A 27,778-nucleotide genomic window follows, 5' to 3' on the forward strand; every position below is an offset into this window, starting at 1 on the left:
GTTTCTTGTGGTCTTTTGGTTATGATTATTGTTTTTAGAACAAAAAACTGTCGTTTTTTAGGACATAATTTATGCAAAGTGGCAGTAGAGTTCAGTAGATATTTTCTTCTCAATTGTGAACGGGACTGCTGGCTCAGAGCAAGCCCACCCCCATTTCCTATCATCCGTCTGTTTGCATGCTCTTCCTCTAGCTTATAGCCCCTTACAAGTCCAACAAAACATTCCCGGTGTAACAAAAGTGGTGCAAAAGGATCAATTTGTCTGCAAGTGGATGCATCAGAATGGAGCAGAGCGGGGAGCTTGTGGTCCACTGATGGTATTTTTTGTCTGCTCCTGATTCACCATTTGAATAAAGACATACTCAGACATGCAATTTTTATCCTAGTTTTATATTAGTCTAATAATATTAGATTATTATTAGTTATAAAAAAAATTCAAAATTATTAAAAAAATAAGAACACCTGCAGTTGCTGTCTACATATATTTGAAGATAATACTATAGTTTTATGGATTTATTTCTATCGTTTTGATTTTCCATAAGTGATGCTCTAACAAAGTCGTTTCTTTAAGGAATATTCCATTTATCAAGTTTTGTGCTTTCTTATTACTTTCAGAAAAAAAGCCTTTGAACACATGCATATAAATGATGTTCTGCAGATATGATGCATCACATTGTGGTTTCCATTGAACTTACTTTTTTACATTCTTCAATATATTTAGCATAAAATAATAATAAAGGCCCCTTTTAGGTTTTAATGATCTGTTCTGTGTTTAGTCGGGAAGATTAATGATAATTGCAACTGCATGCTGTGGTAAATTAGATCAGAGCTTCATTTGCATGAATAATATAATAACAGCTCAGGAAAGATTCCAGAACTCAGTGAGTATAGACAGCCAGCAAGTCTGAAAACAAATCTTTTGTGTTTGCTCTCTTCAGATTGAAGGAGAGGAAGAGCAGAGGCGATCCGAAGAAGGCAATGCACGCTACCTCCAAGCCAAGGCGAAGAGAGTTGCAGACAAGGACCGACAGCAGTGACACTATGAGGAATGAGAAACCTGCAACAGCATTACATTGATTCCACTCTATGGACACAATAGGATGGAATTCAAGACCCACTCCGAATTATCTTTTGATCTATTTTAAAAGCTTTCCCAGTGGTCTTTTGAGTATGATTATGGTATTGTTAGCCAAAATAAATAAAAAAAAACAACTTGTGTCATTTTCTAGAGCATAGTTTTCTGCAGAATGGCATTAGTTGATTAGTAATTTTGCCTCAGATTTGTGTTGCTGAGTACTCTCTGTTTATGGGCCCTCCCACTGCAGACTCTCACACCCCCAACCTAACGTTCAGGTGCAACAAAAATGGCAAGAGGACCTGGTTTCAGTCAAGATGGCGGCTGAAAATCATTAGCCAGAAACGTAAATTGCCAAACATCATTAGCAGGAAGAGTTGTAGCTAGTTTTATTATAACTTTTTTAGTGGTCAGGATTAGCTTAAAATGTGTCAAAAGAGGGTAAATGCTTTATTGAAGGATATTAACAAAAGTGTTCAGATTTGTAAAACTGTTAAGACTTTTACATTGGAGTTTTAGCCCCAAACCAGTGTTCACGTTTGACCGCACTTAGTTTCAATGCTTTACGCGATCAACGTTAATCAGCGTATTCTGTCGTGGAGAAAAGCGCCTTTGCACAACATAGAATTACTTTATATTAGAAATGTTTTGCATATTGGTGAAAAGCCGCTTTAAAGTGTTGCCTACCGACACAAAACCGCTTTTCTCTGCAGATCAGCTCATTCACATTGATCATGTCAGGAGTCACAGTATGTCAAAAAGTATTGTAGGTTCTCACAGAAACACCTCAGGAGGTAAAGGTTAAAAGCTTAAAATGCAAAAAAAAAAAAATTGTCAGGGTCACCAGTTATATTAATAATTTTCGACATAAGACAAGAGTATTTTTTGACCGAAAAGTATGGCTGGTCCTGGACTTCCTTCTGGCTAATGATTTTCAGCCGCCATCTTTTCTGCCACCAGGTCTCACTCAAAGCTTGTGACCTGCACAGCATATTTTCTATGTCAAATACTAGTTTTTCAAACAGCTTTTTTCATCTTCTCCTGATTTATTCTTGATTTGAATCAAGAAAAACTCAGAAATGTAATTTGAGGCTCCATTTTCTTAATAAATGTCTTCAATCTTCAGAATAATGCTACAAGAACACGTTGAAAACACAGTTTACATCGGAGTGGGTCTTTAAAGTTATTAGAAAACTTACAAAGCTATTTTAACACTATTTGATTTATTTTTCTCACATAGAATCCAACATTCTTTTTGCTAAATTTCACGTGTTTATTCTGCCTTGTAATGTACCAAGATGTTCACGTTTCCCTGTACATAAAATATTTATAATTGATTGTGCACACTTTTTTGTGCTTAAATGTTCTGTGGCGTTAGTTAAAACCATAGGGTATTTACTAACGCCACCTCACTAGAGTTAACTAACGTCACCAAAGTTTACAGTGCATTCCTGATATCTGTCATAGTGGCAGCCTGCAAGAGGGGGGGCTGTTTGTTTTGCAGAACATCTTTAACTTGAAATACTCAGCGGTGATGTCAGAGCAGAGTGATACTCCGAGCGCAGGGGAAATGATGAATAAGTGAGTGATTAATAATGAATAAAGATCCAAGCGTGAGTCTGAAGCTCTCACCTCGTGTCCTTGCCAGTTTGATGGTGATGTCATTGTCTTGGGCATGTCTTGGCAGAGAGGGCACATGCTATCCATCTTTTCAGCACTGTGTCTTCACAGAGGAATCAGGGCAGCTCAGGGGTTTTGACTCAGCTAACATCCTTCTCCCCGCCCCCCACACCCCTTCCTCTGTCCTCCCCTGCATATCCGTCACACTGACTACAGCCCTGTGTCATGCTCTCATCTGTCTTCATTCTTTTGCAATGTTGCCATCTTACTCATTCAGTCTATTTTCCCTCCTTCTTCTCTTCCTGTCTCCTAACCAAAAGGTAAATTGATGATAAAAGAGAAACAACAAATTGAAGAAAAAAGTGTGCACAAAATAAGACCGCAATCAGGCAAGAGAGACATCAATATGTGTGTAATGACTTGCCTTAAGGATATTTTTCCTTGATTATGTGAGTCATTGTAGTGTGACACTCTCACACTACAGCCCAATTTGTCAGGATCCGCAGAAAGACTTAAATCCACAGATGAACTAGATCAAAACCCAAGGTGAATGAGTTAAACAGCAAACAGGAAGCGACACAGGTCTGAGCCTTTTTGCATGGCCATTTTCTGACTTCATACATGGTCAGAAAAAGGGTTTGTCATTAGGTCTTGAAGGTTATTTTCCCCATTGCCCCTCAAGCTAGTACATAGTGTGTGTGCTTTTCATTTCCCCCATGAAAATAAAGTTAGGCCCAATCTGTACCAGGGGGATAAATCTATTTTTAACCCCAGTGAAGTGGAGGCATCTTGTGGGGGAAGAAGAGCACAGGGAGGGAGAACAGAATACAGGGACGACATAATGTATTTCAAAAGAGAAGACTTCTGGGAAATATGAGATCACTGCAAAGCGTGTGTACATCTGCATCCCTGTTGTGTCTGTCCGGACTTTATTCAACAATGTACTCAATTTTCAATTATTCCCAACAATGTTCATCACTTTCTGTAGCTATTACTGCTGGGGACTGTTTGCTTGTGAAATAGAAGACAGTCTATGGTTGCCATAGTAACTTATGTGGAGCATTGGACTTGAAACAAAATAGATGACATCAGAAAAAAAAAATACATCTGTTCTAGCAACAGAAATGCAGGTTTTTCATGACCTGCAACATATATTCAGTAAAGACCCAAAACTCAATGCATGTTAAGCTGCTTTCATTGTCAAAGCAAAGGAATATAGAGCGAAAACATGATCTCTGATGGTGGTTTTGCATCTGAATCATAGCCATGTTTAACACTCACAATGCTTCAAAGTGAGAGGCTGTTCAGAACGCTGCACGAGCAATTGACCTTCATCACATTTTTCATTGTCTTGTCTGTTGGATTTTGTCAGTAGAGATCGGTTTAACACCAGAGCTCACACACAGGTGTTTAAAAAGTGCACATTTTACTTGAACTAATTGTGCATCTATGGAGACCTGAACGTGACCAACCAAGCTGCAACCAGGTAGTTCAAATGCTTCTGTTTAATGTCCTGAACAGAAGGTTCTGTTATTTCAAAGCCTGTATACTGAATGTCAAATGCAGTATTATATGATTTGTATACGCGGGGCTGGAACCAGCGAGGCTTTCTATGTAGAGAAACAAAGGTGATGTTCCTTGTTAGACCAGGAATCATATTCTTGTTCTGCCAAAGCAGGTTTTGGAAGCAGTGCTAGACGTGCCTTCATCTGTTTCCCCCACTCATATTCTTATAGAGGTAGCAATTCTAAGAGGCGGTGAAAAAAAAGATAAAAAGCGCAACAACATTACATTCAAAATGGGATTATGTATTAGGGAGCCTCTGTGTTTGAATAAATGCAATGTGAGATGCAGCTGACAGCAAGAGACGGATCAGCACTGGGGGAGCTTCTGTGACTTCTTCCTGCCAGGTTACTGACTATTTCACAAACTTGAGCTTCATTTTGTTATCTGCTTTTATTGATGCATCCATTTCCCTTAATTATAGAAATAAAAAAGGCTTTGCCCAGCACACCATGTAGCAAAAATCTAATAATGTAAATTCATCTAGCCAATCCATAGTTTAATGCCATCCAAAAGTCTTCTAACAGAAAGCAGAGCACTTAAATATCTTTAATATAGTATCTTGAATTGACAGGGAGTCAACTTGAAAGGAGTTCCAGCTCAGATGAATGCTGTTTTCCTCAAACATTATAAAACAGAATCATTAATTGATCTCAGATTATTTTCTTTTTCTTCACTAATTCATAATATTGTGTAGCTTTTCAATACACGTTTATTACAGTCGTAGCAATTCATTTTACCAACGATTTGATTCACATAATAATTTGTGGTTGCTGATGCAATTCATAATTGATTTTTGTTCATTTTGAATGATTCAATGTGATTCACTGACCTAAAATCGATCCTGTTTAACCAGAAATTCAACCGGTGTGACTCAGAAATAAATACCTTGTACTGAACAGTGCAGGTGAAGTTTTCCAGATTCCTTCTATTTCTTGCAACATGATCAAGCGTAAATTAAATATGTGTACAAAACATAAAGTAAAGTTTTACCCACATAGAAATAATGTAATATTATGGAACATTATACCATACTGTATGGTCACACGTCTTTGCTAAATTCAAAGTGTTTCCACACATTGACTGCAATGATGGATTGATCATTTTTTGCTGTCATCATATGTCATGTTGTCCGCTGTGATGTTTGTTTTTAGGTTTTAGTAAAATAAACTAACCATACCTCAATCCAAATGGTGTTTTTTTTTTTTTACCGATAATGATTTAAAAAAAAATATTTCGTTTTGAAACATGGTTTAGGTTGATTTGATTAAGAACTTGCCTCAGACCGATTATTGATCTGGTTGGATCGAAGGAATACAAACCGATTCATTGCTTAAGTCAATTAGTTGTCCCTTATCTAATTGGACATTTGTGTCACTTCTAAATTGATTTTATATTTTTAATCGGCACCTCTTGAGGGTTACTTTTTTTATTCATTCTTTTTATTACTTTAGATACCCACTCTAACAAAAATGGGATTTTTGGTCTTTTTAACATGTTCTTGTAGCATTTTTCTCATGACTGAGGATATATTCAAAATAATTTAAGATTAAAAGTGCATTTATGAATATTTCTTTATTCAAATCATGTTGGATTAGGAGACAATAAAAAGCTGTGGTCTTAAAAACCTCAGACTTTTGACCCAGAAATTGAAATGGGTGGTCCAAAGTCTCCCAGCTCCACTACAATTTTGAAGCATCCACCTGCAGACAAATACATCCATTAATGTCTTCATTTTCGTGGCTTTCATTTTTCTGGAACAAAACTGTACAGCTGGATATATTGCTTACCACTTAAAAAAAGTTTTTGCTAAGCTAAGGTTTGCTTAGGCTAACAATAGGAGCATCAGTAACAATTTATTGAAGCATTGATTTCCATACATCACCAATTTGGTTTTTAGTACTCTACTAAAGTATCAATTACTAATTCATAAACGAGAGAATAAAAGTGTTTAGGTCATTTCTGGGTATTTTTGGTAAACAGCTGAGTTACTCCAGTGTTCTGTGTTGAAACTTCCCCTCTGCTCACAGCTTATTGAAATGTTCCAGAGCCGTGAAGAGCTGCGAGTTGCCTTGTTGCCCTATTTCCAAGGAGGAATGTGGCAGTTATTTAACACATACAAATGAGAATCCTTTGCGTTGGTGTTAAAAAAAAATGCGAGGGCATTTCTAGTATTAAATAATGACCCAAATAAATATATCTGAAAAGTTATATCTGTTCCAGAGCCGTTTTCCAAGGCAGGAGAGATAGTTAGCCCAAAATACAATCGTCTCAAACCTGAAAATGTTCAAATCTTGCTGTTTATAAACACCAATTTGAAGCTATGAAGGCAGTATTCACTTTTAATCTCTTTTTATTTTATTTTATTTTATTAACATTGTTATTCATTCACATTTATACTATTACATTTTTTTAGTTTTTTTATTTTGAACCTTGCGCAATAAAGTTTTTATCTGTCTTTGGTGGTATTTGTTTTTTAGAATAACTAATAATTCGCTTACAAAGAAAAAAAAATGACCAGTTATTAGTATTGAATACTTATGTATATTTAAGCTGGTGGGAGAGAATGTAAACAAAGAACTTATGGGAAATTAATGGAGGTTTACTTCCAGGCCAACTGTCCACAACTCAGAGGCGAATACTTAATCAGCTCCTGCTGCTCTACAGAACATAAGTCTTAAAAAATAATGCAGGCTTTTTGATTTTTGCTAAAAACTCCATAATTATAATTAAAAGAATTAAAAGATAATGATTTTATGACAGAAAAAAAATAGTTGTGAAAAATAAAAACTGGAGATTTTGGCAAACAACAGTGGCATAAATTACCAATTTATTAAAATAGTAACAGCCAAAGATATGACACCTATTAGGTATTGAATTATAACTTGGGGTGTATTCAGACTGAAAAAGTCCATTGGACTTGACCGAAATTTGGTCCAGATCGAATTCTGAACCTTGCGTTTGGTCTGCATTCAGACTGACATCAAATAGACTTTCCTGTTTCGGACCAAAACATGTAAATAAAAGGGTCTCTTCACTATATCACGATATCTCTTCACTCATTGGTCAGGAATTACAAGGGCGGGGCAAAGCAGTGAGAGAAAGATTAATGGAAGTTTTATGCTTTGGAATTCTTGTCGAGACCGTTCACCTATTCAAACCTTATATTTCACTGACCAATTTTAAACATCTTTATCAAAGTCAGGTACAACACATTTTTACTGCTACAGTGATAAGGTGGCAGCATGCTACAAAGTCGTTGCTAAGGAGACTTTGGCTATGACGATATACTGACATGTGTTTGTGGCACATAGATTGTCAGAAAAACAGTGTGAGAAGCAATGTGTGTCATTCTAAAAGTTGCTTTAATGAGCCTGCATTCATCTGACCATATTTCATTGAGTTGCGGCGTCTCTCATCACTGCTCTACGTTTCTGTGTACATCCCACAACACCCGGCTATGGTGGCCGTTTTGGTCCAATTGCTCCGCTTCGAGCGTGGTGTCTATTCAGATTGAGGAAACTCAGAGTGATCGGAGCTCAGTCCAATTGGAAACTAAGAAAGACCACCTCGAAAGATGGGTCCTGGAGCGGTTCCTGGTCTAAGACCAGGACAACACAGTCGCAGTAAAATGCGTACATATGCCACGACTTTGCACTCTGAATACCGTGTATACTGGGCTGGACCAGGACCAGGGTGTATTAAGAATGAAAGAAATTTGTTCTAAACAATAAGGGGAAATAAACTGACGCTTTGAGTCACCCAAATGTGTCCCATCTGAATACAGCCTTACATTTAATGGACACTTCATTCATGGTGAATGGACAGCCTACTAAAAAATTATAATAATTTTGTAAAGTTCCTTAATAATCAAACATTGAAGGTTATAAATTGTATGAACACTGTGAAAATATGACAGAAAAACAAGTCAAACTGTGAAAATGAAAGCAGGCATTTTCTTTTCCTCTTACACAGAACAGCCTGACCATGAATGGACGGCCCCCAACAGGTTGAGTGTTTGTTCTAATGAATGGGAGGCAGGAGACTATGTGCTGATCATCTCACAATCTACCATTAAACGAAATAATCTTCATAACTGGAGTCAAAACCATGACAGCAGGGACCGATCTGTGTCTCTCCCAACATGAAGAGCCTATTAATTTCTTCAGTGGACAACCTCAGCCCTGCGGGGGGAAAGCGCTGCAGCCATCCAGGGATAGAGTCTTACATAACAAGTCGTATAATGTCAGTGCAAAGGCCCATGGAAAGGATGAACAACACGAAAGGAACAAGTTCATCTGACATTTCAATGAAAATTCCGATTTGGAGCATCTTCCACTTATCTGCGGTTTACCGTCCTTGTTTATCCCGGCGCTGCTGCTGAAGAGGTTTTTGTTTGTTTGTTTTTTTCCTGTTGAAAAGGAGCAGCTCCGGCTCTGTTCAGATATCGACCTTTTTGTTTATGAATTATTCCTCATCTCAGTTTACTCCCACGGCTGTTCGGAGTCTGACTCGCGAGCGCGTCTCATCTGTCGGGAGCGCGCATCAGTCATGCCTCATCCATCGTGCGCCTCGCCTCGCCTTGAGGATACAAGCACATATTCGTTTTTTATCTCCCATTAGCTGTCGGATTTCTGTCCGATTCACCCGAGAAGAAACCGGACTGCTTTCTCCAAACAGGAACATTCCATTTTCCTTTTTTTCCATCCACGTGAATGAATCACAGGAGGAGATAGAAAGGAGTACAGCTGTGGCGTGATGTGCCAGGGCTCACCCTGCGTTTGGCAGGTCATTCCTTTAACTTACAGCTGTCAACACTCGTCCCTGCTGAGGGTAAGGATTTAAACGCACCGAGGTCACTTTAACGGACTTTAATTCCTCAACGATCGTCTATTCATTCTACCAAACGATGAAGCTTTGGGAGCCCCGGCACCGCGCGTAAAGGTAAGGCACCCAAACCTGCTGGTGACCCAGCTTTAAAACATACAAAAACCAGAGCTCGCTATAAACAAGTGGATGGACAAGCAGCTCGGTCGAGGAGAAAGAAAGCACACAATAAAATGTCACAGTCAGAGGATCCACGCTGCAGATATGACCTAATTTGAGGATTACGTTATGATCGAACGAGTCAATGACTGAGGTCTGGTCAGATGAAAAGGGGAAAGAAATGCATGACACAGGATGGGTTTGGTCCAACGCTGAAGAGTGAGGAGATGAATTTACATGGCATGCATGTCCTGTAATGGGAATTACAAAGAGCAAAGTGATGATGACTGGCAGAACACCCACCAGTTATAGCGACAAATAACCTGAATGTGTTTGTGTTGACTAGAGTGACATCAGACAATTTCACACATTAAAGTGGAATTTGTAATAATGTAGGTATAGTTTTTTGTGTTCATATTTCCTTTTAGTACTGCTTGTTTATTTTATATTGTTTTTTTAATGAAATAAGATTTGTCATGTGACTGTTTTGATCTAATATATAAGAATGGGTTTACTATAAATGAGTGAATTTGGACACATAGCTGCTTTGAAGCCAACTTACAAAATTCCTAATAGTAAATGAGTTTGGCATTTGAATTTTGATTTATTATTAAATAATTCTATGTGTTTTTTATTACAACTATTCAATTTTTACCCAACATTAAAAAAAAAAAAAACGATGCCATTTTCAGCAGAATCCAAATTCTTCCCCTACCCCTACATTAAGTCCTCCAAGCAGAGAGTTTTGGAAAAACAGTGTCTTCAACTAAATCCAGATGTTACTACCCCTCATTGATGTCATCAAAAGTCACCGGTCATCTATGTTAGCTTCCAACATCATTTTTACAACTTTAAAAAGTCATGCTAAAAAATGAAGTAACTTTTATGCTTCAGACCGCACCTATATGTGAAGAAATGAGTTTCTCCTCCATGGCAAAGTGTTACATGGATCACCCTCCTGCAGAGGGATAGCCAGTGCTAAGTCCCTAAAAACACAAGTTCTGACACTGCTTCAGCTCTAAATGCCACTACAGCTGGAGCAAAAGGGGGAGCCGTAGGGGAAGAATTTAGATTCTGCCATACTTTCTGCAGAGCGGCAGGAGTTCATCAGAAACTCACCACTGAATTTTGAGTGGGATTGTTTATGCGGAAGTAAGCCTGTACTGATTTCCCATCATCTCTCCTGCTAGCTTCCAGTCCCTCACAATCCCATCAATATCAGAGCTATAGCCGTATAGTTTTGAGCTGGGGGAAAAATGCTACAAGAACATATTAAAAACACCAAAAGCACAACTTTCATCAGAGTGGATCTGTAAATCTAACTGTTGTGTAGTCATTGTGTCTTGTACTCGTATGGGCTTTAGTAAAGCACAATGTGAGAGAAGTTGGGTCGTGAAGCTACTCCAGTCACGCTGGGAAAGAACAAGCATACCGTCCTCTGTAGCAGTTTCTGCCAGAGAAATCTCACCACATATGGATAAGAAAATGGATAATATCAAGACTTTTGTCATAAAGTTGCCTCACAAACCAGTAATCCGCCCTCAATGTTCGGATGAAGGACTGGGGCCTGTGTGTAACAGTTGCTCCTACACAGCAAAGCCTCAGCAGATCCCAGTGTTTTGCAGGGCATGTGTGACATTTTGTTTGTCACACATTTGCCTCTGTCATTTTGTGACCGCGCTAGTCTGCGTTCACACTGTTCTGGTTTTTACTTGCCAAAAACACAATGAGTGACTTCCTCAACATATTAGAATAGAATATAGCATTATTGTCAAGGGCTTTAGGAACCCTGTTTAATTCAGCTTTTGTTTATTAGATGAACATTCACTTCGTTATGTATTTAGAGCCAAACTGCAATCTTTTCAGCCACAGTTCTGCTGCAACCATAGTTGGAGACAGAATCACATAAACAGGAAGAAAGCCTCAAGGGTTATACGGTATGTGTGATGGAAAATCCTGCAACCTAATCTGTGACAAGCTGGTCACGGAGCTAAGAAAAGCTCTCAACTTTTCTCAGAAACATCAAACGGCGAGTTGTAGTCAGTAATGTGATTGTTTGGCGCCGTTTACCTTTATTTCATTTAGGGATAGTCATCACCGGTGAACCAAAACAGCTGTTTGCCAAATCTTGTGCAATGAGAGGATGTCACAAATAACCTGCAATCATTATAAATACCTTTGTTGAAAGATTTTGTTGTTTAAAGAGGAAAACTTTTATCTTTTCTTATTTCTTTATTTCAAAAAAGAGATCTAATCTAGGTTACATTAAAGTTCTGTTTAGTTTTACACATGTGTGGAGCAAACATTTCCATTATGCGTGACAGTAAATTTACAATTATTAAACAACAACTCAGGGACAACTTTTTAGCAAAAATTAAGTTTTTCTTTAAATCTGATGCAAGATTATTGAGGTTAAAATTTTTATTTTTAAAATGATGTATTTCTTTTAACGTCCTTATTTAAATCAAAATGGTTCAAACTTATTATTACATTTAATCTATTTTTAGTACATCCACAACTGTTAAGACGTTTTACTTTGAATTCATTGAGTATGTAATTCTGGAAGCATCAACAAGGTTTTATTTTTGCTTATTTTCATCTTAGGAAACGGGAACTATAAAGTGTTTAATTTAACTACATGGAAAAAGCACATTTAACAGCAACTGCTTGATTGCCCGAGGCAACTAAACACTTTGTTTGGCTTTGCAGATATCATTGTTTAGCTTTGTTATCTGGTGAATTAATGTAATTGTGCTGAGTTTATGGTTCTTTATTAAAATTTAAAAAGCACAGCATAGTGAGTTATCTACTAGTCTTTCACAGTGTTTTGGTAAAAGGTCCAACTATAGACTGAAGCTTGTATTATGAAGTTGCTTAAAAATTTAATCGCAAAAACTGAGTGAAATTAAATTTATGTATGGAGAGAATATAGTCTCATTTAGTTTATGGGCAGGAAATGTTTTGATTTGTAACTCATAGAATACATTTTGTGCGTAACTTTATGTGCTTGCAATTGTGTATTCACAAGTACAAATATTATAAAATAAAAAATAAAATACAATTTACACACACACAACTAAAAATTACAACTGCTTGAAACAAACAACACATAGAAACCTTTAAAAAGTATGTACAAGTTGCCATATACACACACAAAACCGCATTTACGCACAAATCTGATATGAGACTCTTTTCACATCTCGAGATTTGCGTGTAAATGATGTGTTTAAATGCTGCTAGGTCATCAGAGTTTTCTTATCATGCACTTTAAACTTAGATTGTGAATAATATCTCGTGAAAACATGACATTTTCCAACTTCCTTAAACAGATATGCCCCCATAATTAATACAAAAAAAAATCTAAATATACATTTTTAAAACACTCAACACTGCTCTTTCCCAGCTAGCGCCTTCGCCATGGAGCTCTTCCGCGAGCACCGGGTCCCAGTCACTAGGGGGCAGGCAGCATGAGGTCCTCCTCGACACCCAGAGAGTGTAGTGGGTCAATCGCCCCTGTGTCCCGGGACTATCTGTTTAAGAAAATGGGAAAATATCAAGTTTTCATCAGATACTATTTACAATCTTGATTGGTGATTAGAAAACTCTGATGACCCAGCATTTTAGTAGTATTTAAAGGCATCACTTACACACAAATCTTGGAGACGTGAAAAGAGTCTCAAATCCAATTTGTGTGTAAATGCAGTTGTGGGTGTGTGTGTGTATCAGGCGATCCATGTGTATTTTTTAAAAAATATGCATGTGTTGTTAGTTTCAAGTTGTTGTCATTTTAAGTTGTGTGTGTGTAAATTGTAGTTACCTCATCTAATCTCACCCATGTTACAAATAAAGAATTATACACACACGAATCAGATGAGTCTACTTTTTCTCCACATTTATGGCATTTTTACATCGATGTTCATTGCTTGGCTATATGTAATAACACCACCAAACAGCAGGTGGCAGTATGCATTCTTCACCTAAAGAACCTGGAGCCTCAAATTTAGCATTATACAATAATTTTTGATTTTTCTTTTTGTGCTCTGAGACTGTTCAAGTAGATTCATCAAAGATATATAAAATGTGACTGCATGGATAGTCTAAAGGAAAAGATGGATCACAGAATAGGAAAAGTCGACAGAAGTGTCGCTGGAAAAACAGTCTTATAAAGTAGACTTATTACACTTGTTTTGTTTTGGATTAAAATTAGTTACAGTACCTAGGAAATACATTGTATAGCTATATGTCAGTGAAGCAGAAAAAAACACTTTTCAGATCTACAATGCAGATAAAGATCATGGTGGAAAACATACTGTTTGTTTGCTATGTGTGTTTAACAACTGAATTTATTTTGTCAGATGGAAACAATAAACTAAGAGTCCATTCTTTTGCTTAGACAGTTAAATTTAGATTCAGAGTTATGGGTAATCTTAAATCATTTTAAATGACAAACGAAATCATATTTTTTGTTTAAAAAAATTGCATTTTTAATGCAAAACTTTGTAATGACAGTTTTATTCCCATTTCTTTATTCCCTGATGGCAAGTTTATTCTTCACTGTCTTTTATTTTTTATATATTTTATTCATTGTTCATTAATAAATTGGAGAGCCCTTTGGTTCAGCAGTGACTGTTGTAAAGTGCTATATAGATGAAGTTTGACTGATTGACTGATTGATTGATTGACGTAGGAGTGGAACAACATTTACAAGTCTGAAAGAGCTCCAGGCCTTCGTGAGAGTTATTGAGTATGTGATTGAAGAAAAGCTCTGTCAGGGATCGGCCGCCAAGCACGAGCACTTTAATTTAAGCTACTGATCCATAATGTTAGTCTTAATTGTGATCAGTTTAGCTTATAAAAAACCTTAGCCTATAATTCTTTCAAAAATGTGGATACCACAAAAATATTCAATTATTAAATTTGATCTTAAAAAAAGAAACGAAAAGATGCTTACCTTTTGGTTTTGGCTTTTCTTGACTTTCTAAGACTCTCCTTCACTTCTTGGTGCTTTTGACCCACCCTAGTAGGGAAAAACAGCACAGTGCCGCGGGATTAAAAAGTAATGTACTCTTTGTGTGTTCATTATAAAAAAAAATGTGAGGAAAAGAAAAGCAAAAGTCTGTTTATACATGGAAAATAAGACAAGAAAACAAAGTTATTACCTCACAAAAAAGAAAAATGGATCTCTGCCAAGGTTTATTTATTGCAAAACCATAAATCATCAGTTAGCTCATGATTTATGCACCAATAAGAGCCTTCCACGCTCCACATGGCACTGAGAATACAAGTACATATTGCAAAGTAATAACAAGCCATCATCTAGTGTTTAGATAAAACAGTTTTCCTGTAAACTGCCGGGCTTGGCCAAGTGCCTGGAAAAAAACTGTAAATTAAGCAAAAATGCAAACAAAGGACAACATCAGTATGGCCTGAACACAAAGTAAGACAACATCGTTGCTGCAGAGTTTGCCTGAAAGGATTCCCTGGCACTCCTGCTGACTGGAGAAAAACACCTCTTCACGTGGGACGTTTACGGATCTTTTTGAAGAAAAGATACATCATAGTCTGTTTCTAAATAAAATGTTACCAAAGGAATAGACTATCCAGCTTAGGACTGAACTATATTTAGAAAACAAATGTTAAGTATATAAGTCCTTTTTAGAAAAAAAAAAAATAAACAAAACAGTTTTCTTTTTAGATTTACCGAAAATAAACTCATTGAATTTCCGTGACCTGGCAAACAGGCTTCAACCGAGCAGTGCTTATAAAAAGACTAATGTGACTGTGGCAAAGAGCAGACTGCCAACTTGCTCCTCCACCCTGCTGTTCGTTATTGAAATGCTCTTATTACAATAAGTGGAAGGTCATGGGTTCAGAACATGTTATTGCTGCTCTACAAGGCTTTACAAATACTTGCATATCTGCTGTCCTCTGTAAGAACATGTGGGCTTCCTCATGCAGTGAGGTAATCATATCATTTCTTGTTAAAATTCAAAGTACTGTTACATTTGAGTAATGATTTTGAGATTTTTTGTGATTTTTTATAATCTTTTTTTTTTTTTTTTTGTAGTAGCCTGTTCTTGTTGTTACTGTTTTTTTGTAGTAGTAGCGATCAATCTCTGATCAGAGGATCGCAGGCTCAGTTCCCGCCCTTGTGTTGAAGTGTCCTTGGGCAAGACACCAAACTCCCATTGCTCCTCGTGGTTATATTGGCGGCTGTGTTCAGCACGGCGCCATCAGTGTGTGCGTGTGTGTGTGGGTGAATGGGCTGTGACTTTAAAGCACTTTGAACCTTCTAAAAACTGTAGTAAAGTACTATATAAGTAAACAAAATTTACACTTTTTTTACTCTTATTTTTGTTCTTCTATTTTTCAAACCTGTACCAATGAAGCTCTAAAATTATGTAGATACAGTAATTCGTTTTCCCAGCTTCCTTGATTGCAGTGAAGTTGATGTTGCTTCTTTGTGTGTTGTAAAAGAAATAGAACAAAAATTAGTAGCACGCATTTTTTTTAAAAGCTGGTTCATGTACTCACCCTTTACTAGATTATTTAGTTAGAAGTGTATTCTTTGAAAGCAAGCCTTTTCTTTTAAATTCTGTCTGTTCAAGTATTATCAAATCTAACTATGTAGCCACAAGTCTAGGTCTCCCTGTGACTGTCCCCAGCCTGGATAAAATACAGGGTTGGGTCAGGAGGGCATCCTGGGTGTGCAGGAAGGTGATCAACAATGTCGTCTGCGTATCCAATGCAGATAATAATGTTGTTCAGCTTTTAGATTTCTTCATTAGCTTGGAGTTTTTCACTTGAACCCTTTACACTGGAGATCTCACCAGAGACACCTAAATAACACGCTCTTTAACATAGCATGACTCTTCAACGTGAATCTGCTGATTCTGATGGGGGGACATGTGGCTTTGCACCGATATACAACACAGAGTGTTAAAAGTGTTGCATATCGGTGCTTAGACGCTCTTCTCCACCTCAAAATCTGCTGGAATAACGTTAGTTGCGTAAACAGTTGAATAGTTACTGTAGTTGAAAGAGTGAAAACACTGGAGCTGAACCTCAGGTATTACAGGGTTAATGCCTCTCAAGGTTAGTTTTCCAGTTTTGTTTAAATTGTGTTGATAAACTCAAACAAATCTTAACTTTGACGCTGCCTTACCAATGATGGCAACATTCCTAACGGTTAAGATAGATTCATTTTACCTTTCCATATGCAGAGTTAATACTATCACTTTGAGCTCTACAGATGAATGTGACATTCTGGCCTGTATGCTTAAATAGTGGCAGCTCAGTTCACTTGGCTCACTGCTAACCCTACTTTACAGCTTCAATACCATCTCACAAAAATCTCTTTCTGAGGGTTGAAGGATTTTCTGAAAAATTTCAGAAAACTGTATTTAATCAGATCAATTAGCTGTAAGAAAAATACAAACACTATTCCACCCATTTTCCAATCCCTTTCAGGGTCACATTGTTGCTGGAGCCTATCCAATCCACTGTTGGGGAGAGACAGGGTTCACCCTGGGTGGTTTGCCAGTTCTTTGCAGAGGTCCTCAAAACAAAACTCTTTGTTTGAACTCCTTCTGACACACTTAATATTTAATGGTTTTAACGTGTCATGTTCTGAATGCATTAGAGCAAACAGGTCTATCCATGAATAAGAGTAATTATAGTTGAATTATTTACAAGTGTATGTCAATGAATAAATATTTTCCAATCATTTCATGACCAATTATCCTAAGTTTAATACATCTGTGTATGGATATATATTTATTTTGTGTATCTTCTTTAGTTCTACTTTCGTTTTGATTTTGAAATAAAACATTTCCAAATCAATTTTCAGTTTAAATGGATTTGGATATAATTGGCAATATTTGACAAAAAAGAGGAATCCGTTAATTGAACTGAAGCTTAACTCTTACGTTCTTACTTTGTACTTCTACACACATATTTATATTTTTAAAAGTGAAATACAGTATTTTTTTCCTCCGCTCTCACTACATAATTTCAAAATCGTAAGTGAATCAAGTGATTTGAAACACTATAGTGCAATACTTTATTTATGATTGATCAGGTTTCATGGTCACAATTTTACACATGAGTAGAGAACAGTGTTTTGTCTGGGAAAAAGTCAGTGAATCACCATGGAATATGAGACAGAGCCTAGCTCTGAACTAGTCATGTAATGATGTCACCGTCTTACCCCAACAGTGCTAATGAATGAAAGCTATTCAGGTTCTTTTAGTAATTTTAGGTAGATTTTCTAATTTTCAGATTTTTTGTGTAAAACGAGGTTTAAGTGTCCACAGCAAAGCGTTAGGATGTTTGGATCATCGAGCTTTGGTAAAATAAAAGACTTAATATCTATAGGAAATACTCATGTTGTGCAATCTTACGTTTGTTTCTTTAAGTAAATTGCTTTTGAGTCACTGAAGTAGTTGCTATGCAACTCATATAAGTAGAAGGCTGTAGGGATCTGGCGAAAGCCTGTGTGCTGGATCTGAGCTCAAGCGAGCAAATCTAAGTACAGCTGTTCATGTGCGGATAAGAAATGTCCCTACATGTGTCCTGAGTGACCACTTATGATCAGCTACCACCTCTGTATGCAAATGACACCAGGCCAACATCCCTTAGTCAGCTGTCCACTGAAAAATGGGACCTCAGCAGGTTCTCTAAGAATATTTAAAGGTACGTTGTTTAAACAAAAGTCAAATCTTTGTTGTGGCCAAGAAAAAATCTACTTTTAAGCAGTTTTTAGAGCCAATAATTTTCTGTTCGTTGGATTGATTTAAATATAAAGGTCCATTTAGATTTATCTTGAGGTTTTTATGTGCTAGCTCTTCTTACAGCTCTTTACACACTGGCATAAAAAGTACTGCTCTATTTGAAAAATATACAGTTTACAGGAAAATCCTGTTGTTTATATAGCAATGTGGAGGGACAATATTAAAAATAAAATAAAGGAAATCCAAAAACAAAAGAGTGGCTCCCTAATTGTGCCTTTTTTTTCTTAAAGTCCTTGTCCAATCTTTTATTGTAAAAGTGTTCCCAGTTATCTTTTATTTGTCATTATACCGTTTTAAGGCAAAATAAAAAAAACTGTTATTTTTTATGACATATTTTCTGCAGAGTGGCAAGAGCTCATTAGTAATTTGCCTCTGAGTTGCTTCTTGGACTGTTTTTGTGCAGAAGCCTGCACTGATCTCTCATAATCCCATTGCTTACTCTCCTCGCTAGCCTTTAGCCCCTTACAACACCAAGCTAACATTAGCAAAAATGGTGAGCTCATACAGCTGTACAGTTTTAAAGCCAGATGTCAGCTCAAATGAGGAAAATGAAGACATTAATGTATGTCTGCAAGTGGATACATCAGAATGGAGCAGAGCAGAGAGACTTTGGCCCAATTATTTCAGTTGCTTCGTCACAACTGAAAGCTTTTTTAAACTGTAGGTTTTCATCTACTCCTGATTCATCACGATTTGAATAAAGAAATACTCAAAAATGCAGTTTTAATCTTAAACTCTTTCATATATGTCCTCCATCATGAGAAAAAACATGTTAAAAACACCAAAAAACATGACTGGACACTCCTTGGAGTGGGTCTTTAAGGAAGAACTTAAGGTCCCCTTTTTATTTATTATCTTTAGAGAACAAGAGCGCACAAATCCTCATAAGGCAGGTGTAAACACAGACAATTAAGTGTTTTCCATTTTTTGTCTTGCAGCAGCTACAATCTAAGCCACAAATTAAATTGCCCACTTTGATCATTAAGTGATTTTGTGTTGCTGTAGCCAAAGGGCACATCCTAGTTTGATTGTGTTGAAGGTTGCTGTGTTACCAGAGCATCAGCTTCAACACTGTTGAGGAGTCTCAGGCAGAATGATCTGAATTGAACAAAATGATTTTGCTTAATCTAAAGACTTTAGTGAAAACACTCAAATCCTTCACTGAAGTAACAGCGCAGCTTTATTGAAAGAACCCTGGCTGTCTAAAATCTGAGTGCTTGTTAGTCAAAGTGCTATTTCTGCTTTAGCTGTGAAAAAAGATGATTGAAGACTAACTTAAAAATTACAATATATTCAACTTCTGTTAATCTTTTCGAGTAATACCCTGTAAAATACAATTCACGGAATAGGACATTTGAAGAATTATTTTCAAATTTATTTAAATTTGACTTTAGCGTTACAACCACATATTACGTTTTGAAGTCAAAAATGAACCCACTGAGCAACTTCAATATGATAGCTCTCATTTTTATGAACAAACTACAATTTCAAAAATAGTATCAACTCTAATTCTACAAATTGAATGAAAACATAACAGAAATCCTTATTACTTACACAGATGCTGTTGTGCAGTTTATTTGTTCTAGATTCTTTAAAATGAAACCCTTAAGGGCTATAAAAGGCAATTCATCCCGTACAACGGGGCTTAAAAAGCTCAGAAAATGTTGCAGTGGAGGGTTTTGTACCTTGGCCTCACAATCCACATCTCTATGAGGGTACCACAGTATCATTTGGATTAGTATTTAAACTTACTGTTAGTAGATGCTATAAAGTGTAATTGAGTCTGTTCATTATGATTGAGGAAAGGATGAAAAAATGCAGTCGGAAAAACTTGTAGCTGTGAAGTTGAAACTACTACGGCAAATCGCAATCTCCCTGTTCCATTTCAATCTGATGCATCCACTTACAGAGCAATAGACCCATTAACGTCTTTGTTTTTCTCGTCTGATCCATCATCTGGTTCAAAACTGTAAGACTGGATTATTCCATTATTGCTCAACATTTTTGTGTCACCAGTTCTGGTGTTATAAGCTACCGGAAGAGTGTAAACATAGGGATCATGGGAAATGGGGCAGGCTTTTTCTGCACCAACAGTTCTGCTCACAATTCAGATGTGAATTTCAAATGAACTAATGCCATTCTGCAGAAACTATGCCCTAGAAAATGTCATAGGAAATAATACGACATAATCATAATTAAAAGTTGAACTTTTTGTGTTATTCTCAATCATTCAAACATGTTTTGCACATTTTTTGTCTAAAATCTATAACATATTTTGCTGTGTGTATAAACTGAGATGAAATGCATTGCTTTATTTTTAACATATTTATTATATAAACCGAGCCTGTTATTTGTGCCCATTCCAAGTTTTATTCATCAGAAATTTTTGGATGGAAAATCTTTTCTTTAAAAATCTGGCCACTCAAAGCAGACAGGAACCATGACTGCCACTATAATTAAGAGCAGATACACTTATGCAGAGAAACACACTTTAGCCTAAATTTTAACTAGAAAAATCAAAAGAGCTATTAAAAAAAATTCTCTGTTGTTTTTTAGGTTGGTATTTATATTTCAAAGCTACACAGATTTATTGTCTTTTAAAGTTTACTTTTGTCTGCCTCCCAAACGTCTGGGCAGTTTGGACCATGAATTTTGTTATACTGTATAATACCAGGGTGATTTGGCAAGCTTCCTTGTTTTTAAAGAAAATGTACAAGTTTGAGTAACGACCATCAAGGGACAGCTAAACTAGTTTCATAATTGTATTATAATAATATCATATGTTGAGTTTTCCACAAAAGAAGTGGTATGTTTTTACTGAGATTTGAGTCTCTAAAGTTTTAGAGCCACAGGAAATAAACTTTCTGAAAAAGGAACAAAGTACCTTTTAAAGACAGAAATCCACAAATGAGTCTTCACAAGATACAGAAATGAAAATGAGGAATTTTCACAGACAAAAATGAAAATAAGATTCATGACATCTTCCCTTGGGGAGAAGAGAAGTCTGCCATTCGCCATCTTCATTTGTCACATCCAGTATTTGTATTTTATACATCCTATTTTTTCTGTTGTGACTCCTTGTGATGATGTAACCATGCAGTAAAAGCCTCTTTAAAATAAGAAGACATGACGGGACTGTCAACTCTACTCTTTTTCAATTCTCACAAAATACCTTTTCCTTTTTTAAATATTAAAAAATAAAGTTAAAACCCCTGAAAAATATTTCATATTTTCTGCTAATAGATGAAGGGTACTTAGGATTTCTAAAAATAATGCATTTGTCTGCTTCTCTAAACAATATCTAGATAATTGTATTAATTAATCTAATCTATCAGGTAAGGAAAGATACTCGTCTTCTGCACTGACTAATAATGAAATGCACAAAAAAGGATCAAATGAAAAGTATGAGTGTGCTGTTTCTAATTATCATTATTTATAGAAGGTTGTGCAAGTTCATTCCAAACTGCAATGCATAAGAAATTAGCTTTTATTTACATTCAATTCCGTACCTTTACTATCTCAGAACTATGTGTGCTATGTGACTCCTGTGTTGCACTGAAGCCACTTCCTTTGTAAAACCTGAAGAAAAACAGATGTGACAAATGTGCAGCAAAGTATTTTACATTTAAAGTAGGGTCACCATGATGTTGTACTGCAGGGTTTCAGGGGTTGGGAAACTTTATTATAAGCATGGTGCACCATCAAAAGTTTGTTACTCCACCGAAGGGCCTTGTGTGGAACTGACCACTAATATAGGTTTTGTTTGTGAAAGCACGGGAAGAACAGGTGAAGGACCAACTCTAAACTTTGATCAGTTTAGTCCATGCATTAACAGTATAGGCTGTCTACTTGAAAAAAGCCACAAAAACGAACAGATGAAAACTTGGATCAGGTGTGGAGTAAAATAGGAAAAGCAGAAAAAAATGATGAATAAAACTCAAACAAAAAGGCATCAATCCTCACATTAACTGACAAGCTGTTGTTTGGATTGCATCTTCCAGAAGAAAATATTTCACTCTCTTGCAGGCTATGATGTAAACTTAGCTTTGCTGTTGTAACAGAGAGAATACATTAACAGATTGTTTAGGTCTAAGAAGATTGTTTTTATTTCTAAAATGGTCCAAGTTATTTTCAAAAATTTAGGAGAATTTAGGAGAATTTTCTGCCAGATCATTCCAAAAAGGCCAAATTTTCTTAACTTGTTTAACAATAGTCTACAGTTTACTAGATTGCTTCAAAGTCTGATTTCAATGGTTTCAAAAGGAAACAACCATGTCTGAATATCAATGTGTGCTTAGCCTGGGATAAATATTTTGATAGTTTGGAAAAAACAAAAATTCCAAAGCATTTGATTCTTAAGTCATGATATTCTGTTCAAGGGGGTCAAGGAGACATTTATCAGTTGTTTTGTGGTTGTACTTGCACCACAATACCCCATGCTCTTGTTGTGATGATAAAATGTACTAAAACTTTTTATTTTACTTTTTATTGTGACTTTAAAATAAATGTTTAAGAACTCAAAAGAGTGTACATAAATATATATATATACTAGAAATATTTGAGAGTCTATTTTAAAATGAGTAATAAAATACACATTAGTGACACAGCATGTAATGCTATCGATGCTAGTGTAATTTATTTTGTGTGTGTGTATGCCTCTGTGTGAGTGTCTGAGTGATTCTTAGCGCTGACTTTCCTTGTGCAGAGGACAGATTTAGCTTAGAGGCTCATAGGATTGTGGGTGGTTGTGATTCTCCACTGTGGGTAGCCCGTCAGTCAATTATTAAAACAAGTCTGCTAAACTGCAATCACTGTTTACCCATTCAACCAAAAATGTGAATATTTCAGGAACTTTCTCTAAAGTTGCTACCCCTGTTGCCATTTCTGGGTATATATTTGCAACATTTGAAGGTATTAAAGCCCAGATAGAATTGATAATAACCTTGAGGCTGCTTGGAGTTTAATGCATTGAATGTCTGAGGATATCAGTGAAAGAGCCTCCACTGTACTGTAAACAAAATATAGTAAATTTAACATTAAAAAAATGGCAACTGTAGTTACCAGAATTTCACAGCAAAAAACAAGGTGTTACTTTAAACAATATTATATTTATTTATTTATTCACTATGACTATTTTTTTAATTAAAAAAACTATCTTAGGGGGACTTTAAGGTTAACTTTAAGGTTAACCTAAACTCACTCAATAAAAATAAAATTGCATATATATTTGACTAATTCATAGTGACACATTTAAAGTGAAAAAGGTGATTGGCTGAAATTAAAACGAAAATGACCTGAACACTTGATGTTCAAAATTATTTCCTGAGTTGTGGCTAAACTTGGCTTCTATGTTAGGAATTTTTTCTCAGTTTGCTGTGACTTTCATTGTTGCTTTTTAAAAAAACATCCCAGACTTGCTGTGTTTCCCCTGTTCCCCTCAAGGGAATTGTAGGACTGGTATAGTAGTGGGTGATTTGGGTCAAAGGGTGGCACAGCTGCTTTTTTTATTGTCTGATTCATTTTCATTCCACGGTGTGTTCTGCTCAGTCAATATAGAGCCTGCTGCTCAGTCTACCTTTACCACCTGGAGATTTCTAAATCAAAGCTCTGAATCATACTTTTTATACCCCAGACTGGTTTGATGTCTTTTAGGAGAGTAAACATCGAATGTTTTCCTCAAAGCTCTTCACGGGAAGATATTGCTTGAATGAAGTTTTGTCTTGATTTTACAAATAAATAAATAAAACTGATGTGTGATAAGATTGCAGAAAGGCAAACATGTCTTTTTGTTTACTGTGCATTGAATATGCTCCCTGACTTTTTATTCATAGATCTGCTAGGTGTCTTCATGTATATTTGCTGCATCTTGAGCCAACATCATCCATATTTTGTGTGTTGACAGGTCCATGCTGTTCCCTGTTGTCACTACACAAACAGAGCTGATTCTTTCAATTGCCTTCAAGTTATTTCAAATGTAGAAGCAGGAATCTGTGTGTGTTGGCATAATTTTTAATTATCTTCTCAGGGATTTGGTCTGAAACACATCAGTGTTTGATCAACCGTAAAGACTTGAAAATGACTAAGACCTTCAGTTTTGTCAAACATTATTAAGTATTCATTGGAGACACTGATAATTTTCTCTCCAATCATAACCTTTATCATAAATGTTGGTGTAAAAGAGTAAGATTGTTTTTAATCAAGAAACTTAGCTTGATATAAGACCAGTGTTGGGCATCTCACTTCAAAAAAGTAATTAGTTATAGTTACTAGTTACTTCTCCCAAAAAGTAATTGAGTTAGTAACTCAATTACTGCATCTTCAAAGTAATTAGTTACTTGGCAAAGTAACTCGTTTGCACGTTTGTGTTGTGATTGTAATGTTTATATCCGTGTCTACCGCCTGTTTAGATACAAAAACATGATCACATTTGTCAATCGCGGCATTTTATTGTGAAAAACTGGTTATATTTTGAAAAGAAACCGGATTTTCTCATGTATCTTGATGCAACTTCCGGCCAGAATTGACGCGGAACGCTCGGGTGTGAAGCGCCCAGCTCCAGCAAGATCATCAAACTTTGAAGTAATGCGCCGCGATTTACACGAAGTAACTATAACGGCGTTACAGCGAGGATGAAAGTAATTAGATTACTAAATTACTTGATTTATAACGCCGTTAGTAACGCCGTTATACTTAAACGGCGTTAGTCCCAACACTGTATAAGACTGATATTACACTGGAGTTGTCACCAACGACAGCTAAATAACACTCGCTCTTTGACATGCCATAACTCTTCAACCATTGACATGATCAAGTGGAATCAGCTGATTCAACGTCAACAAAGTAGCTTTTCAAACTGACTTGAAAGACAAATAAAAATCAGGTTTTTGGTATTTTTAACATGTTCTTGTAACATTTTTTTCATGATGGACAACATATATGAAGAAAATTGAATTTCCGAGTGTTTCTTTATTGTCAACATTGTGAATCAGGAGTAGATGAAAAATATTAGACCCAACATTATAACCACAAATTCGTTGTTTACAAATTATCACTGATTGATTCAATAAAGTTCTCTTTGACTTTCTTTTTTTTATCTTAAATGTCTCTCTTTTTGACTCTGACCTTTGTGTCTCCCTCTAGCGTCACACCTGTAAATGAATTGACTCAAGTGCCCCACCCCTTCCATCAACATCTCACTGTGTTCAAGCACAGCCACGCCCGTCACCCTCTGCGCTCAACCCATGGAGAGTATACGCCCACCCAGATAGGATGCCTGCCTCGCTCAACGCCCTGCGTCCCCTCCTGCCCATCACCACTTCCTCCTTCTCCTTGCGTGTACCTGCCGTTACCTACAGTTCCTTGCAGCCCATCAGGCATCGCCCTGCTCCACTGCACCATGGTGGATGAGGTAACCTCCACGAAGGATGACGTCATCAATGCCAACACGCTGGCGTGGCTGGTCTGCTCTGGCGTGTCCATCCTGGCCAACACTTGGAGCATCCTCAGTGTTAGCGCCAAGCAGAAAAAGTGGAAGCCATTGGAGTTCCTTATATGCACTCTGGCTGGCACACACATTCTCAACATGGCTATTCCTATCACCATGTACTGTGTGATAACACTACGGCGGCAGCACTCCAACTATGAGTGGAATGAGGGTCTATGCAAGGTGTTTGTCTCCACATTTTATACTCTTACGCTGGTCACCTGCTTCTCAGTCACCTCACTCTCCTATCACCGCATGTGGATGGTTCGCTGGCCAGTAAACTACAGGTAGGACAACCTCTTATAGCCAAACTGTTCTGATAATGTGATGGTCATGAATGAGATTTAGGCAGTCTTAATTTTGCTGTCTTTGGCTCACATCTATGCCATTAGCTTTTCTGTTTTCATGTTATTGAACCATATTTGTCTTCAAGTCATATCCAGCCAGACAACTAATAGGCCCATTTTTTGTATATTTTGTCAAGTATTCCATATACAATCTGCCACATGTATTGCTTCAGGTTTTTTTCTTATTAAAGGAAACTTCCAATTAGGTTTATGAATGCTTTTTAGTTCACATCTTAGATTAAGATACATTTTAGGGATTTATGTATATTGAAAATATACATTAGCATATCTTGGAGACCTGAAACAGAATTTTGATTTGTTGTTACTGCTCACATCCTTTCAGTGAAATGTACAGCATCAGGAGAAATCTGTGTCCAACCAGTACAGCTGATGGCTGCAGTTATTTGGGGTAACACATTTTTAGACTTTCTAAAGGAAGCAGCTCTAGCTGTCACCCTGGTGTAGTTTTTCACGGTGTATGATCTTACTAAGCAACACTGAATAATGCAAACCAGGTTCACTGAGCATTACCAGCAGAAGAGGCTCTTGTTGGCAGGAATTCAGCTGATTGACCTTTGTACAGTTTTTTTTCTATTGCTTAGTCTATGTTTATTAAATTCCAGTTCTTTTGCACTTATTTCACTTGATGAAAAGAAATAAGGTAAATTATCTTGGAACTTCAAATTTACAGAAGTTTTCAATAACCTTTAAGGCACGGTTTATTTGTTTTTTAATAATTATGTATGCTCTTGTCTCTGTCTCTGCCTCAGGCCTTGTTCTCTCCATTAGATTATTCTTACAACCTCTAGGTTTCACATTACTCTCTTGTATCTCCTTGTGGATTGTTTGCTATAGATCTCTCTCCCCTTACCACAACAACAATGTGGAAAGTGACATTTGAAGCCATTTTGTTTTTTGTGTATTTTAAGGATATTCACATTTTTTCGTGCTCAGAAGCCAAACATTTCCAGCATGAGATTTAAAGTATTACCATATCTGCTCCTGAACACACTGTCAAGGCAGAAAAGTGTGCACTTTTTTGTCCTTTTCAAGTCTTTTTAAGGTTTCCAAGTGTTTAACCCTTTAACACTGGAGATGTCACTGGCAACAGCTCAATAACATGCTCTTTGAACTACCATAAGTCTATGACCGTTTATGAGATCAACGGAATTCCAGATGAGTCTGACACAGAGAAAAGTGGCTTTGTGCCTATATGCAATACTTTACACTAGAATCAGCTGGTTTACATTGATTGTGTAATCACAATCCACATAAGCCCAAAGCTGCTTTTCATCTGGAATTATATTAATGTGGAAACCATTGAGGAGTTAGTGTCTTAAAGAACGTCAACATTGGAGCTAAAGCTTTGGTGGTAAAAGGTTTACTAAAAAGTCAAAGTCAGTGATAAGTTCTCCAAAAAGTGGCCCATTTTATCCCTCTTTTTACGTTTTTTTTGTGGCAAAGAACTTGCTGAGATCATTTTACAGCTTTTCATGCTTAATGAACTCCCCAGAAACATTGTGCCGGACAGAGGTCCTAAGACCATGTTCATATTTTGGTTTCAATTCTACCATCTATCGGAGGTTAAAGATCTCTCTATCTTCAGGATTATGCCCATAGTCCAATGGCTAATTTGAGATAATGAACTAGCAGTTGGAAAGTAGTCTCCACCTCCATCTCTGCTGTTGGAACCCATCGTCTTCTAGGTAATTTGCCAACACCATTCTGCCTTCTTGAGCCATGGGTCTATCACTGCAGTGTTTGGAATACTTTCACTCATTTTTACCTCCCAGGAATGTTTAGTATCTGGATCTTGTGCCTGTGACAGACTGGCGACCTGTCCAGGGTGTACCCTGCCTTCGCCCATCAGTAGCCGGGATAGGCTCCGGCACCCCCGCGACCCCAAAAAAGGG

The 27,778-nt window shown here is 36.8% G+C and overlaps 2 protein-coding genes across 5 annotated transcripts in view; both read left to right on the forward strand.

Moving 5' to 3' along the window:
- acot7 (acyl-CoA thioesterase 7) overlaps window positions 1-2,705 on the forward strand; it is a 49,045-nt gene extending 46,340 nt beyond the window's left edge. For all 3 annotated transcript variants that reach the window (XM_024292481.2, XM_024292480.2, XM_024292482.2), the window contains one exon: window positions 938-2,705. In XM_024292481.2, the coding sequence (XP_024148249.1) occupies window positions 938-1,036 (99 nt within the window). In that variant the 3' untranslated portion in view covers window positions 1,037-2,705. The remainder of the gene's footprint in view (window positions 1-937) is intronic.
- A 5,561-nt stretch (window positions 2,706-8,266) lies between these two features.
- LOC112158852 (probable G-protein coupled receptor 153) overlaps window positions 8,267-27,778 on the forward strand; it is a 35,915-nt gene continuing 16,403 nt past the window's right edge. The window contains exons 1-2 of one of the 2 annotated variants that reach the window (XM_024292483.2): window positions 8,267-9,201; window positions 25,176-25,805. In XM_024292483.2, coding sequence (XP_024148251.1) covers window positions 25,432-25,805 — 374 coding nt within the window. In that variant the 5' untranslated portion in view covers window positions 8,267-9,201; window positions 25,176-25,431. The remainder of the gene's footprint in view (window positions 9,202-25,175; window positions 25,806-27,778) is intronic. The other variant, XM_024292484.2, reaches the window with a different exon arrangement.

Source organism: Oryzias melastigma, linkage group LG7 (assembly GCF_002922805.2).
Source record: "Oryzias melastigma strain HK-1 linkage group LG7, ASM292280v2, whole genome shotgun sequence".
Classification (NCBI taxonomy): Eukaryota; Metazoa; Chordata; class Actinopteri; order Beloniformes; family Adrianichthyidae; genus Oryzias; species Oryzias melastigma.